The sequence below is a fragment of the Symsagittifera roscoffensis genome, chromosome 3 (assembly GCF_963678635.1).
Source record: "Symsagittifera roscoffensis chromosome 3, txSymRosc1.1, whole genome shotgun sequence".
Lineage (NCBI taxonomy): Eukaryota > Metazoa > Xenacoelomorpha > Acoela > Convolutidae > Symsagittifera > Symsagittifera roscoffensis.
This window is the reverse complement of record NC_087064.1, coordinates 34,555,666-34,571,506: the sequence shown is the minus strand read 5'-3', so window position 1 is coordinate 34,571,506 and position 15,841 is coordinate 34,555,666. Positions and strand designations below refer to the sequence as shown.

At 33.0% G+C, this 15,841-nt stretch overlaps 3 protein-coding genes across 3 annotated transcripts in view; all 3 read left to right on the top strand.

The window, feature by feature from the left end:
- LOC134842670 (vesicle transport through interaction with t-SNAREs homolog 1B-like) overlaps positions 1-15,841 on the top strand; it is a 543,554-nt gene that overhangs the window by 178,641 nt on the left and 349,072 nt on the right. The gene's annotated exons all lie outside the window — the stretch shown is intronic.
- LOC134842672 (mitochondrial import inner membrane translocase subunit Tim10 B-like) overlaps positions 1-15,841 on the top strand; it is a 532,474-nt gene that overhangs the window by 178,637 nt on the left and 337,996 nt on the right. The window lies entirely within an intron of this gene.
- The window catches only part of LOC134842568 (gamma-aminobutyric acid type B receptor subunit 2-like), a 47,172-nt gene continuing 32,510 nt past the window's right edge, over positions 1,180-15,841 (top strand). The window contains exon 1 of the mRNA XM_063858962.1: positions 1,180-1,346. Coding sequence (XP_063715032.1) covers positions 1,325-1,346 — 22 coding nt within the window. The 5' untranslated portion in view covers positions 1,180-1,324. The remainder of the gene's footprint in view (positions 1,347-15,841) is intronic.

Here is a 15,841-nt window from a genome sequence, read left to right as displayed (position 1 = left end):
GAACATTGATAAAAAAAAGTGTGCAAACTGTTCAAAAACAATGTTCAAAAAGTGAACATTGTGGTAAAATCTATAAGAGCCATACAATACATCATCATACATGTATGTCACACGTACTCATGAATGAAACTGTCGGAGTCACAAAAGTGACATTCAAATTCAAAAACAAGAACAAGCTGCCTCAGCTGGAAGATTCGGATCAAGTTAACATCCTCCCCCCTCCACACCCCACCCCCCCCCCCTCCACAATGCACCCCCACCCCTCTCCACACCCCACCCCCCCCCCCTCCCCAATAGACCAAGTTAAGATCCTCCACCCAGCGATTAAAATAAATCAAATTTGCTAAGCGCTGCATGTAAAATGCTCGATTCTGATTGGCCAAGAAATTCCAACTTAGAACCAAGTTAACATCCCCCCCCCCCAAATGGGGGGACGAGGATGTTAACTTGGTCCGAAGATTCTATTAAACTTTCTTTTAAAACGCTTTCCTTTCTGGTTTTCATTTGCTTTTTTTGGCTCACTTGGCGCCAACAAAAACATAACTTAAATTTTAAAAATTTTATTTTCAGCTTTACTAATAAATATTTAGTTAATTTCAGATTTGTTTTTTTTTGCATAAAGATTGACCACCTTGCAAACATTTTTGCAAGATGTGCAAGAGTTTAGTTCTTAAAAAGCTTTTTAGCTCGTTCTTCTCTCCTCACCCCAATCGTCTCTACGCGCCCAAAAGCAAGCAACTAAGAAATGACTGGATAGTTAAACTAATTTTGTTAATCTAGACATCGTTAGTGGTAGAGTGGATTCCAGGTGGTGAAGTGATTGAATTGAGATGATATAGTTCCTTTCTGCATGAGATTAAAGTCCTGCGGAAAAATGACTTTTCAAAAGCTATGTTTTTAGATTAAGCTTTTCAAGTTTTGTCATTGATTTTATAAAATAAAATCATGCTGAAAACTCGGTTTAAAAGTTTTTTCTTCAGAATAATACTGGCTAGAATATCTTAATTATTTCTTAACTCAAATGATATCAGGCAAAAATAGATGATGCTCCGAATAATAAATTAACACATTGGGAAAAAGTGGGACTTATTTATCTTACCATCGCCCAATCAGCAAGCGAGAGACATTGGTTCAAAATACTGTTTTTTGTTTTCATAAAAAAAAACAGACCAACTGTTCCTCATTTAAAATTCGACGCCATTCTGTAAGCATTCTCGGAAAACTAGTAAAAATTGGGAAAAAATTCGCTTAATCTTTTTAATATCTCAAAAGGTTCCAGGAAAATGGAAGCTCCTGAATTTTCTTCTTCTCTAAAATCAATCAGATGACAACGCAAGGGCTATTCTGTAAGTATCAAACATTTTTTGCAATATTATTTTAATGCAAAATGTTAACCAATATCAAGATGATTTTTTCACAACAGAAATTTCGATTCGCGAAAAAGCAAAATTTGGCGCAATTTAAAGTTTTTGGTGCTAGTGAAAAAAAAACTAAGAAGTTATTTTCTTATTTTTCCTTTTTATCCGTTCTGGTCTACGGTATTGATTTAGATTAACCGGGCAAAACGAACAACATTGGAAATTTCAAACGCGTTTTTCTCACATTGGGTATCGATTAGACAAAAAATTAATAGAACTAAAGTTGCTTGGAATTTCACCAGAATTATCATGGTCTTTTGTAAAGAACCATAAAAAAAATAACTAGCTAATTTTGTTTGCTTGACATTATTTGGCTCATTGTTTTGTATCCTTGTTATTATTTTAGTTGAACTAAAAACCATCAAGTTTCATAGTTTTCGTTATGATATCATAAAAAAAATAAAAAAGCTATAAAAAAAATAACTAGCTAATTTTGTTTGCTTGACATTATTTGGCTCATTGTTTTGTATCCTTGTTATTATTTTAGTTAAACTAAAAACCATCAAGTTTCATAGTTTTCGTTATGATATGCAGGGGCGGATCTAGGATTTTCTCGAGGGGGGGGGCGGATTTTCAAAAAAAAATTCGAAAATTTTGACGACCTTTTTTTTTTTTTTAGGTCGACCAAATTGATTTTTCGAGCTCTCCCAAAGCACTGTTTTGCCCCTATTTCTTGAAAATTTTTTTGAAAAAACAGTCAAGAAAGCCGTTTTTGGGCACTTTTTGAAAAATTTTGACAAAAAATCGCGTTTTTTTTGGCGCGCGCTCCCCCTCAAAGTTAGTATTATTGGCGCCTAAGGCGCCTTTAGAAAAATTTTAGGGTCGGTCGGCCAAAAATGGATTTCTGAAAAAGTGTCAAAGGGGGGACCCTTTGGGTCGGCAAGGGGTCGAATCCCTGAGGGGGGAGGGCGTCCGCCCCCCCCCCGCCCCCCCCCTAAATCCGCCCCTGATGATATGTGTTAGCCCGCCTAAACATATTACCCATTTTAATAATTTTGGTTAGCTGTTTTTTATCAACTACGTCTTTGCAACTACAAATTTTGTTTTAAAAACATTTAAATATCGAGTGTATGACGTACTAGATGCATAGCCATTTGTAGCCTGGTATCCAATATTGTAAATGAAATCAATCGGAATATGCGGCCCAACACCTACTCACATAAATCAAATTAATCAATTTTAGTCCTAAGTCGAAATATATGGAGTATGCCGAAACTAAAATTCAATTTGACGATGATAAGAATTGCGTTAAACGAAAAGAGAAAGATACCCGTGCTAGTTATAATAGTAAGGGGGGACTGGAAAAGAGCCTAGCTTTTAATTCGAAATTTGTTTTTATTCTAATTTCTGCGCTATTGAAGAACTTTATTGAAGCTATTGATTTAATAGGGGGGGTTTGTGCAAAAGAAAGTAAACCATGTTATCTTAAAACGCACGTTCTCAATTTTAAAATATCTAAGAAAATTTTATCAAAAATTAATCGTAAAAGCCAAATTACTCCACATTTCAAACCTTTTTAGCCTTTCATATAGAAAGTTGACACAAATTAACGAACCAAGTAGCTGCAGTTTATAACATGAAAAGTCATTTTTAAATAAGTTTCCATGTATTAAATTTCCGAAAAAATCAAAGGGGCGGAAACTGGAAAAGAGTCTAGGCCACTGAGACAATTGTTTTTGTAGAAAATTGACTAGAAAAACAAAAAGTCAAAAAATAATTAATTTGAACTTTTTTTTCAAATTTTATAGCAGAAATTATATGATTTTGTTTGAAGTGTTTGGTTCCCAAAATAAAGCTCACAAACTTCAAAAATTCAATCTTCTTGCTCAAATCTGAGTTTTCTGGACTTAAATTAAGCATAAATATGCTGTTGTAAGCCTGCTCGATCGCCTTATTTGCTCAAAAAAATTCAAACCAGTTTTTCTTGATACTCAGAAAAATACTGGAAATTTCTTTTGTCATTCGAATCAAGACTGAAAGGGCTTCAATTTAGTATATCACTCGGTCCATTCCAATGATTATTTGTGTTACTTGATTTTGCGTTGAAAGGAAGAAATAGAAAAAAAGAAAGAAAAAGTAAAACACTCCCAAATACAGAGTTCCTTCACATTTTTCAAATGGTCGGAGCAATTAAAACTTAAAATTTTTCTGTTTTGCGTGTAGCTGTTTATCTTAATTGAAAGTGTGTAATACCAAAGCGATCCATTAAAAAATTTTGTTGCTCTAACAATTTTTACAGTGGGAAACAAATAGTGCTGAGGTTGGGTTCTTCTGCGCAATTTTAGTTGCCTCTAAAATGAATCGTGGTTGATCAAGAATAAAACGAAAACAACTTAATACGACAACTGAGTTGCAAAACAGCAACCTGTTCCGATTTGCATTTATGAAATTGCTTTTCATTTCTTATTTGATTTGAGAGCTATTGTTACTAACCAACCAAGATCCTTGATTAAACCCTTTAAACTAGATCACCTTTTACATAAACTAAAAAAATATATTTTATTTATGATTCAATTTAAAAAATTCAAAGCTATTGAAAGACGATTTCAAAATTTTTGTGAAGATAAGCCTGCTCAAAACATTAATAAACAGAATTCAAATTATATATTAACATTTTACAACAAATAATTTTGTCAATTTCCTTGTGCATTTATGACTTCGATCAACGACATCGCCGATATATCAATTTATAAGCAGAATCAACCGGATTAAGCGTTTTCAAGAAACATTTGATCAATGCTGGCTTTTAAATTCCAGTTTTTTACGCCAGGAATTGCATTAACTCGAGCAAAGTTATAATAAGAGAACATGACTGTTTGAATCAGGGCCAAGCGGGGTGTTTACTGCCATTCAACGTCTATGAAACAGTTTTTTTTTGTTAAAGAAATTGGTGAAAATTACGTATAAATGAACAATTAATTTTTTTTCATCACCTCCCACACCCCGACGCTATTTAAAGTACAATGTTTTACTTTCCGCAGTAATTGGCCAAGACTAGTTAGCTTACCGCAATTCAATTGGGGATGACATTCATGTGGGTTTTCTTCAAAGTGTGGGCGTAATATTGGTATAATTGGCGTAATATTGGCCAAACAAGATATATTGGCAAAACGTAACATTGGCGTAATTGGCGTAATATTATGCCAAATAAGAGGTTTTCAAACCCTAACAAGACAGTTCGTATCAGGGCAAATCCCAGAAAGTTCCAACTGCCTTTTAATGTCTATGCAGCAGTAATAACTTGAAAAATTTAAATGAAATCAAATAAAATGATTTTTTTTAGTTTGAGATTTTTTGTGAAATTCATGCCCCAAAACACACCATATAAAATAATAGAAGTGATAAATTTCCATCCTATTAAAAACCAATAATGGCAAATAAGCATCCTGCGACCAATTTGGAACGATTTCTAAGACGGATTAAATCTCCGCTTAGGCGTTAATAGCAGGAAATATATCGCGCGTTAATTGTCCCAATTTGGATAAAATGGCAATAGTCAAACCCCCATAACTTTACGAAAGTTAATCACAAGTGAAATTTGTTTTTCAAATTTAAGCTCAAGAAAACAATACGTTTTGAATGATATTTTTTCAAAAGTTAAAATTTCGAAGTTTGTCTGAAGAAAAAAAATCACCCCCAGCACAAGTGTTCCGGTACTTTCGTTGCAAAAGTCGGAACAATAGTCTTAACGAGAAGCTTACTAGCTAATGGAAAAATTGCTGGTCATTCAGGTTCATACTATTATAATTTTATGCCTTACTTTTTTGTTTAAAAAAAGGGTGTTCTCCTACATTTACAAAAATTTATAATTTAAATCTGAGGATGATTAAACCTGATACCCCCAATATAACCGTACTAAAGTTGTTTTTAGAGATTTCTTCTTGCATAAAAAATAACAAAATAGAACGATTTTTTGTGTGAAGCCAGAATTTTTTTTCTCAGTTTTTTTTATATTATTATAAATTCAAGGACTGCAAGAAAAAAAACAGGCAGCGTTTTACACACACAGTTTTTCACCACTAAAAAATGCTAGTCACACTCTTTCCCACGGCAGAAATTGCTAGTCATAGAGTTATCAGTCATTTTTCTGATAGCGTGAAATGATATTTTTTTCTCAAACTATTCTTTTTGCTAGTACGATTAGCATTTTTTTGTCAATCTGCGTAGTTATTCAGACTGTAAAAAATCTGTCAAAAAAGTAGAAATAATCTGATAAAAATGAAACGACACATGCGCAAAAACTCGTGTAAAACTTTAAAAACATTAATCATGATCACATGCAAAACCAACAATCAAAAACTATTGGTCTCATATGCGGTAACCAAATTTGGACTGCAACCGGGTTCAATTAAGTGTTCCGTATGATCAGTGAAACAAATGCTTAAGCAAACCAAAATAATATTGCTCATAAACTGACCATTTATACTCAATCAAACCTATTTCTAATCAATCGTCATTTATAGGAGAAAACCAAACGCATAAGGAGCTGTAATTAGTTACCAGTTTGATTTTAAGCTTCAATTGTTGAATGTGATTGGTTTTTTGCTTAAACTCAGTTCAATTGTGTGTTTCTGTGCTTTAAATTAATTCAAGCTTATGTGTCAACTAAAATTGATACAATGTGTCAACTAAAATTGATGCAATTGAACTTCTAATGGATAAAAAGACTTAACATAGTGGTATGGCGTTCACTTTGAGATTGTCAGATCGTGTAATTGATATCCTGCCATGGCAATGATAGTTAATCTCTAGCTCGGATCTGCCACAGCCCATCCAATTTCGGCTGCATACTACTAAAAATTGTTGTTTCAAACAAACAAGCTCGAGCCAAAAAAAAACAGCTTCGCTCAACAAAATTACAAAGTCTAGAATGTGGGTAAATAAATTAAACAGATTGTGATTAGATGGCTGAATAGCTTCTCATGGATCCTATATGAGTCTCAGAAGCCATAATTGAAATCAAAAGATTAACAAAAATCATACAAATTTAAGCAAAAAATCCACGTTAAAATATCTTCAATTCAATGAACACCCATTCTTTTAATCATTCGGTCCTGTTATCATTCAAGTTTTGATCTCAACTACAAGGCAAAAGTAATAAACTGATAAAATTTCTTTCAATCATTTTTCTTATTGTTGATTTAAAAAAAAACTTCTTATTTATTTTTTTTTGTATTGATTTTGATTTTAAAAAGCAATGATATACATTGTTTGAGAATTCGATAAAACCTTTTAAACGACTGTACAGTGAACAAAACGGATAATAATCCGTTTTGTTGGCATTTTTAAGATTCCAACGAGCAACCAATTTTCGGCGGCCAATGATGTTTTTTTTTGTCAACCAAACCTATTTTTAATCAATCGTCATTTATAGTAGAAAACCAAACGCATAAGGAGCTGTAATTAGTTACCAGTTTGATCTTAAGCTTCAATTGTTGAATGAGATTGGTTTTTTGCTTAAACTCAGTTCAATTGTGTGTTTCTGTGCTTAAACCAAATTCAAGCTAATCTGTCAACTAAAATTGATTTCATGTTTCGAACCAGTGTTAAGTTAGGTTTCAACTTTGTTCAATTTAATGTTTCGGCTCAGCTCTACTCCGTGTATTGATTCAGTTTAATTATTTGTTTTGACTCAGTTCGACTTAAAGATTTGACTTTCAGTTCGAATATCGTTTTTAGACCGAATTGTTTTATCAGGGCCAACCACTTGGTTGATACATAAGATCATTAATACAAACTGTGATAGCACCATCAAAAACACAGTATTCGTATAATGAACCAGATTTTTTTTCAAAACTCAAAAGTGTTACAGTTAATCATTGCCAGTGTGAAAATGGTTTTGTGGAAAGTAATTCCTTTTTTTTTCTTCAAAAATTGAATTAACATGAAACGATTAAGTACAAAAATAAGAAAAATCAATTTTGTGTTCAATTTTCCTTTTATTTCATAGTAATTGATCAAAACCTATCCGGCAAAACTACCAATCTAAAACAATCAAATATTTTATGCTTAAACTTTTCTTTATTTTAGTGCTGTATCCATGGATAGCTTTCGAAACTGAGTTTTTAGCTGCTTCTATTTTCAACAGCATGTGATTATGGATTTTAATCAATTTCATTTAGGCGCCCATAAGATTTTATAAAACACCATTTTTTAATTTCTAAGACATCCAAAATCGAAATCCAGAATACCGTTAAACTGTTCTTCAAAAATCAATTAATTTGTTAACTATCCAGCCGATGCAAAGACAGAAGTTAATGGCATGGCTCAAATTCAATTGAACTTAATAAATTTAATTTTAAATGCAATGAACTGTTTGACATTTCAAAACAAATTTTGGAAATTTTTGACCGAAAAAAATTCAATATTTTTTGGATCGCACACTCAAAGTGTTTATTTTTTGGGATCTAAGGCTCTCTGCCTTAAATTAATGCTTGTAGTTCATTACTTTTCACTTTCAGAAAATCATTTCTTCGCATTTATCTAAACGAAAATAGGAAATTAGGATAGCCAGTTACTGCGCAAACAGCAAATAGAGTTATGATTACATCATTAATAGAAAAAACTACAAAATAGACTTTTTTCTTTTAATTTTTCAAATTAGTGCTATTTCTTATGCGTATCTTGATGAGAAAACTATACGAATGCATGGAAAGTTAGTAATTTCACATAATGTAAAAAAATGAAACAAAAAAAAACGGGAAAAGATTTTTTTGCCATGGAGTCGGTAAATCAAATTTATCAAAATTTTTTTACCGAAGCAGGATTTTTTTGTTTGACTGTTTTAGGAAAAATTTAGTCTTCTTAAGGCCAAATTGCTCGCTTTACTCAATCAAAAGTTAATTGAAACCAAAAAAAATCACCCGGTTTTACTCAACACTAGACATTTTCTACGGTCGTTCGATTTAAAATGATAAATAATTCAACCCATTTAAATAATTTATTGTGGTACCTGATTTTGTTTGAAAAACAAAAAAGGAGAAAATAATGCGAATACCAAAGTTCCTCCCCATTATCAATGGTCAAAACTACAAGTAGTAGTCCCATTTCACGCATTATAATTAACTCCTTAAAACACAATTTATTGTTCCGACTTTCGATACGAAAGTAACGGAATATTTGTGCTCGGGGTGGGTTTTTTTTTCTTCAGACAAATTTCGAATTTTCAACTAGCCGTTTTTGATATCATTCGGAAGCTATTGTTGTCTTGAGCTTGAATTTGAAAAGATATTTCACCTGTGATTATTTTTCGTAAAGTTATGGGGGTTTAAAGATTGCCCTTTTGGCCAATTTGGGACAATTAACGCGCGATAAATTTCGCGCTATTAACGCGTCAGCGAGGTTTAATCCGTCTTAGAAATCGTTCCAAATTGGTTCAAGGAAGCTTATATGCCATAATTGATTTGTTAATAGGCGCAAAATCTATCACTTTGTACTTAATATGACGTGCGGGGGATGTTTTTACATAAAATCTCAAATTTTTCAAAATTTTTTTTTATTACTTTAAAATTTTTCATCTTATTAACGCTCCATAGACCTTAAAAGGCAGTCGGAACTTTCAGGGCTTCGCCTTGATACGAGCAGTCTTGTTTAATATTTTTAATCAAAGTAAGTACTATTTCATTAAACAACTGTGAAGAAGACAACGGATACATACTTGATTTGAATACATCCAAAGGCTGCAAATTGGGTCATATTTTTTCCAAGCCTTCTGAATTCGAAATTTAGACTGAAAATAAAAACTTTTATTGAGAGTGAATATGCTGTCGAAAAATATGAAGTTAGCTACAGATTAGATAAAAATAACTGAGTCAACTTAAATTACGCATCTGATTGGTAAGGCACAACCTAGCCGAACTTGCTTGCAAACGATTTTCGGGGGAAACATTTAAAGTTTTGTTTAAACAGAGCTTTTAAACTAATAACTCATCAGGAAAATACTCAAATTTTCAGTTCAAATGTTTTTGCTTTAACTGTGCGTTTTCGTTTTAACAGTTTTAAAATGACAATTGGTTTTATTTAAAAAGAATTTGAAACTGACTTCGCGTTCTCTGGCAATACGTTCAATTTGATCCTCATTTTTTTTTAAAAAAAAACGTTTGTTTGAAAATCAGGATGCTCAAAAAGCAACACTCAAAATTTCTATCAGGTATATCCAACAGAGCCGAACTGTATCTGCTGCCAACTTCACAGACGTATTTATCAAATCAAATACAATCAATACTCTTTGTCACTGCGAGTGATTTGTAATGTTCTGAAGGTATGCATGGTCAGCCTATGGATAAGCAACTTCAAGAAGCGAAAAAAATTAAGCGCTGAGGCCTCAAGTTGAATGTTTTCATGTAAATCTTATCAACCTGAAAAAAAAACATTTTGAGCTTGTGCAATTCTATTTACTCAGAAAAGTTACTCCATATACGGAAAAGGGATTCCATTTACGGAAAAAATTGCTTCATAAAATTGATGGGAAAACTTGTATGAACTTTTATATTACGTTCAGCTAATTTAACGAACACGCCCTTCAACGCCATTCCACTAATAGAATGACGGCGCTAACAAGATCATAAAAACAGGATGGCTTTCAGGGTCAATATGTCCGAATCAGTCATGCTCAAAAAATAGCTGCCAATTTTTCCCCTCTTACTACGAATAAATAGTGCATCGTTCAGCTTGTGCTTTGAATACTTCAATTTTGACCTGAGTTGTTTTTTAATGATCGCAGTTCGATTGAAACAATCAACCTTTTATCCGTCTTGTGTTACAAAATAATGCCTAGTTTTCTACATCATTGCTCCTAATTATTTGGTACGGCTTCCTAATTCAAACTCCATCATCATTTTTCCTGGAAGTAAAATTGTAACTTAACGCAGCAGTCAGTAGTGACAAAAGTTCAATTGATGCAGATGAAACAGTAAATTTTTAGTGTCATATGAAAAAAAAAAACATGAGTTTGATTTAAAAGGTCGAAGACCAGCTTTTCTTTGAATTAGGAAACAGAGAAATCAAAAGTAGCCGGATTTTTTTTTGCAATATATATCGAGTACACGATAATCAAGGCGAAAACTATTTTAGTAAAAAGCTGAAAATTTTATTGGCTGTCTTGCGTAGCTTTGAACGCCGATCAAGACCCCTCTCTGGGGAAACCAAACAGATGCTTACAGCACAGTGAGCTATCTGAACAATTAGTTCACGGTTAAGTAAACTATCTGTTCCTCACGCTATCTATTTTACTCCAGACATGTCCGTGCCATTCTTTAGTCTGATACAAATCTTAGTCCTGTTGCTAAATTCCATAGATCTGCAGGAATAACTCGTAGAAACCACATTTAATTCAGTTTTAGTGGGCTCTTGTTCAAGTAACCTAATACGTCAGATCATTATACAGTGAGTTTTGTAAGGACCATAATGTGTTAGTATAAATAATCTATAAGCAAAATCTAAAGATGAAACAAGGATAACCGGTTACTGTGCAAGTATCACAGAATGTTCCGACCAGTCTTAAAAACTTACAACAAATCTATTTTTCCCATTAGTGTCGCTTTTTCGTCTCGCCGTGATAAAGGAATCTGAGCTAAAAAGTAGAACACTTTCGACAGTCATGTAAAGTATTCAACTGAAAAACAATTTTTGAAGAAAAATAAGAAAAGATACAAAAAAAAGTAAAATTTTTTTAAATAATTTTTCCAAATTTTTTCCCAAATTTTTGAAGCTTTTGATTCCTAAGATGAAGCCAAAAACTCTATAAACTAACTTCATAACAGTAAAACTACGTTTTCAAGGCTTAAGTTAAGCATAAATAAGCTAATGTAAGCCTGCTCACTCGCTCTAAATTAGACAAAAAAAAATATTTAAAAATTTCTTACCGGTTTTTCTTGACACAATGACAACTTTTTTAAAAAATTTTTAATGTCGCTGGAATTACGACTGAAAGATCTTTAATATAATATATCACTCAACCCAGTCCGATGATTATTTATGGTAGCTTATTGTGCGAGGAAAACAAAAAAATTCTGCTCGATTCCTTTATTTGCTCGAATTAAGACAAAAAAAATCATAAATTTCACACCGGTTTTTCTCGACACTGGGAAAGTTTTTCGAAATTTTTTTAAATTTGTTCGAATCACGAATGAGATGGATTTAATTTGGTATATGACTCAACCCTGTCAGATAATTATTTGAGGTAGCTGATTTTGTGCGTTTTCAATGGTCGGAACAAAAAGCAAAAGCTTGAAAAGAATGAAAACTGAGAGTAGCAAACATCCGTTTCCTTTCAAGTATTGAAAATTTTTGATCATTAGAACTATAGTCATCGAACAAGGTTCTTGTGATGAATTGACCAAATGATGTTGAAATAGGATGGTTTCGCTCTTCTGGAAGTTCAGACGATAATGAGTCAATAAGCGTAGTCGCGAGCTCGTTGATCCTAAGGGAATTAGAATTTTGAGATTTCCCTGGAAGATTTCCTGACATTTTTGAAATAGCTCTGAACATTTTCAGTGAAGGTGTCATGTTCAGTTGCAATGGCCTTTAACAATTTCCTCTTATATGGTATGTATTCATTTTGTAGAGAGGGAATATTTTGATTCTTCTTCATCCATTGCCACAAAATGTTTTTTTTTATATTTTAAGTTTATTTACATACTTGAAAAACTTTCTATTGATTTCGTTATTTTGTAAGAATGAACAACACTGTAGCTCCTGTGGAAAAACTGTGTGAGAGTTACGATCAGGAAATTGGAACCAGTTTAAACAAGTATTTTTAATATCCAATTGTGTTCTTTGATAATTATCACTGTAAAATAATTGGAGCTAACCAATCATGATCCATTACTAAAACTTATAATAATTTGTAAAGCTGAAATTATTTATAGTTTCAGCCAGAGAAATATAATTCAACTTACAAAGCAGTTGCTCTTCTCTCTTCTAACCTCGCCCTGTATTCTAAACCTATTGAGACTAGGAAATATACTAGTACGATTAGGATCGGTATAAGACTAAAAAGTTGTACGAATATATCCGACCGAAATTAGATAGCGTGACAAACAGACGGTGTACACTATCCGAAATTAATCTATGAGAAGGCCACTGTAACATATGAAAATCATCGTAACTAGCTCATCGGATGAAGGCGGCTAAATTGGAAGAGCTAGCTCAGGAGGTCATAAGACAGTTGGTTAGGACACTGAGAGTATACCAGTGGGAGGTTCCTTAAATTTTAACTGTTTGACTGTAACTTATTGTTACCTTTTTTGTTAACTATCTGTTTTTATCAAGTCGTAAACTCCTTAGAGTTGCTAGGTTCAATTGATTTAAAGGTAGATTTTTGATAGTCTTGATACGAAAAAAAAACAGTCTGACTTTTTGTTCTTAAAGCTGATGTGTTTTCAAAAACTGATGTAATGTCAAAAAAAAACAATTTTATTAAATGAAAATAATGAAGCCAATACAGTGCTTGTGGTGTCGTTTTTCAATTATTTCCGAGATGAGTAGTTTAGTTTGAGACGCATAGAAGGTGTGGCCTGGTCATTCTAGGCACCGCATCTGGCTATTCTTACCTTTCTACAGTTTTCTATCGAGAAACTAATGTTCATTAAGAAATTAATTCAATGGCTGCAACTACATAATATCTGGTTGTAGGTTTTTTATTGTAAATTAAAGAGTGCAATTACTAAAACACGAACTTTAGATTTGAGAGGCTGACCTCCCCCACTAACTTTTTAACCTAATTTTACAACTACGTGATTTTAACTACTATTTTAACGTGATTTTAACAATTTTTAGCTTTTCTTATTGCAGTTTTTTATCCAAATCTGGCGCCTTCTAAAAAAAATAAACAAATATTTAGAGAAAAAAAACAATTGAATAAGTTTGGAATAGTTTTCAAACTTATTTTTGTTTTTGTATTTTTTAAGAGAAGTGTGGTCAAAAAGTTCTTTGCTACTTGCACTGCAACTGGCTATCCTTTTTTGTTTTGAAAATAGTTTCTAAAGAGGGGTATAATCCAGAATTTTGTCTAGCAGCGGCGGATTTTCACACAAAAACTCCAAAACTTGTAATTTTTTATAGAAATACAGTTCATAGACCGACAATATATTTCATAAAGATGCAACTTGAAGGCATGCATTAGTAGATTGGTTTCATGTCCAAGTACTTTGCATTCAATTGCCATAGTTGATGAAGAAGTTTTAATGCATTCAAATCTATCAGACCATTTTGACTGAATTATTTATTTATTCCATTTCTCGGAAAATCTAAAATTGCTTTTAAAGTCTGGATTGGGTGACAGTGTGAACATGCCTGAAAGAGCTCATCGTAGCAGTAGGGGCAATTAAAGTCTGAATCCGTACTGCTCGATGAGGATTATTGAAGATTACTCATCCTGCCTCGACCGCTGAACAAATGCAAAGTTGAGCTGAAAAGATTTTTTCTCCTTTTTCTTTATTTTTTTTCTTGAATTTGCCAGCACAAATAATATACGCCCCTTTTGTGACAAAGTTCTCTGTGCCGCCTTTGCAATGTTGTCCAAAATTGCGCCGTTTTTTAATCATGATTCAACTCTTTGAAACATAGTAAAAAAATATAAGTCTATTCCATTATCGTTCTTCCGACTTTCGAAAAGAGTCCGAATTATTTGTGCTCGGTTTGGCTTTTCAGACAATTTTTGCCGTTTCAACCAGCCAGATTTCAACAGATTGCCATCTAAAAAAAGGTAGCGAAGTTCTGAGCACCAAATTGAAAAAAATATATTTCACCTTTGATCAAACTTTTGTAATCTTCAGAGTGTTTGAGAATTATGAGTTTGGCTTTTTTATTTTAAAAAACTTGATAAATTATTCCATGGGCATTGGGGGCAGCTGGAATTTTCTGGGTTTGTCTACTTCGACTAAATACAGTCTTATTGTTCATTTTTTGAAAAAAATGATTAAAAAATTTGTATAAGGAAATGATTTTTCATTTCAATTTTTTAACTAGCATTTTTTGTCAGAAAAATAGTGATGCATAGGGCTCAAAATTTTAAAAAAATATATGAAAATTTTTTTCACAAAACTGAGGTTTGAATTTGGAACTACTTTGATGACAAGAATCCAAATTCGAGCAATTAACTTGCAATATGTTTCATCCAGTATAGCGTGAACGGCAAACAAAATCAATCCAAAAAGAACTGAGGCAAGAAATTAGTTCTTCTTAACGAATTAAAAAAGCAAAACATATCACTTTGATTTTTATATTATGCGTGGAGTAAAAAACTACGGTAAAAATTGAAATAAAGAAAACTTTTTCTTATTTTTTGATCAAAAAGCTTTTTATTGACGCTAGAGGGCAATCAAACATTAAAAAATTTGACTTAAAACGAGCAGTCTTGTTTATTTTTACTATGAGTGCGGAAAGCCCCATCTTAACAAATTTGATCGCCGAAAAGAAACCCGGATAGAGGTTTTGGCTATATGATTAAACTATCGCCACCAAACTTTAGTATTTTTAGACCACCGCGACCAATTTTTTTTCAGAAAACAGCGATCAAATTTCTAGGTTCTACAGATCAAGGAGTTGTGTCCGCGACCGATGCGACCCAGGAAAAATTAACGGCGACCAGCGCGACCAAATGAAAATTAGTTGCGAAGGCGCGACCGGAGAGTGAAAAATCAACCGGGATTGCAGCATGAGTGAGGCACTTAGCATAGTGGTCAGGCGTTCACTTTAAGGTCGGCAGATCGTGTAATCGATCCCCTGCCATAGTAATGATAGTGTGTGAGGACGAGCTCTCATTTGACCTCTAGCTTCAGGTCTACCATAGCCTGACCGATTACAGCTGTAATAGTATTTGCCGTACCACTTGAAAGCTCTAGACGCAAAAAACGGCCTTGTTGAGTCGCAAAAAAAAGAGCGTCGCGCAACAAAATAACTCAGTCTGGAGTGTGGGGAAATAATCGAAACGGAATAAGCTTAGACAGGCTAGAAAAGTTTTTCATGGATCCTCTGCGAATCGCAGAAACCACTCGTCATCATCATCAACTATATGAACATTCAGCTAAACATAATCAGTCCGAATGTAGCAGCTAGAACATAACCAGTCTTAACGTAGCAATTTGAAAAAAATGAATAGCTAGAAATTTAGGTTTAAAAGCAATTGACTGGGGAAGCAAATGACAAGTCCGTAGTTTTTTTGAAAACTTTAATGACTAAATTTCTGGTTTTTCGACCAAAACATGATTTTTACGAGTTTGTCCGCGACGATGTAAACCTGTTCAGACATGAATTTCTTCTTCCTCTTAACCTCGTTTTTGGTGAGTTCGAATAATATACTTACAGTCTGTGAGTGTACTTCCAAATAGTGGTGATATAAAACTCGTTAATCAGGAGGGCAACAATAGCGCATTATAATTGTGACTGATAACATATCTGTCTATGCCAGGATATATTTA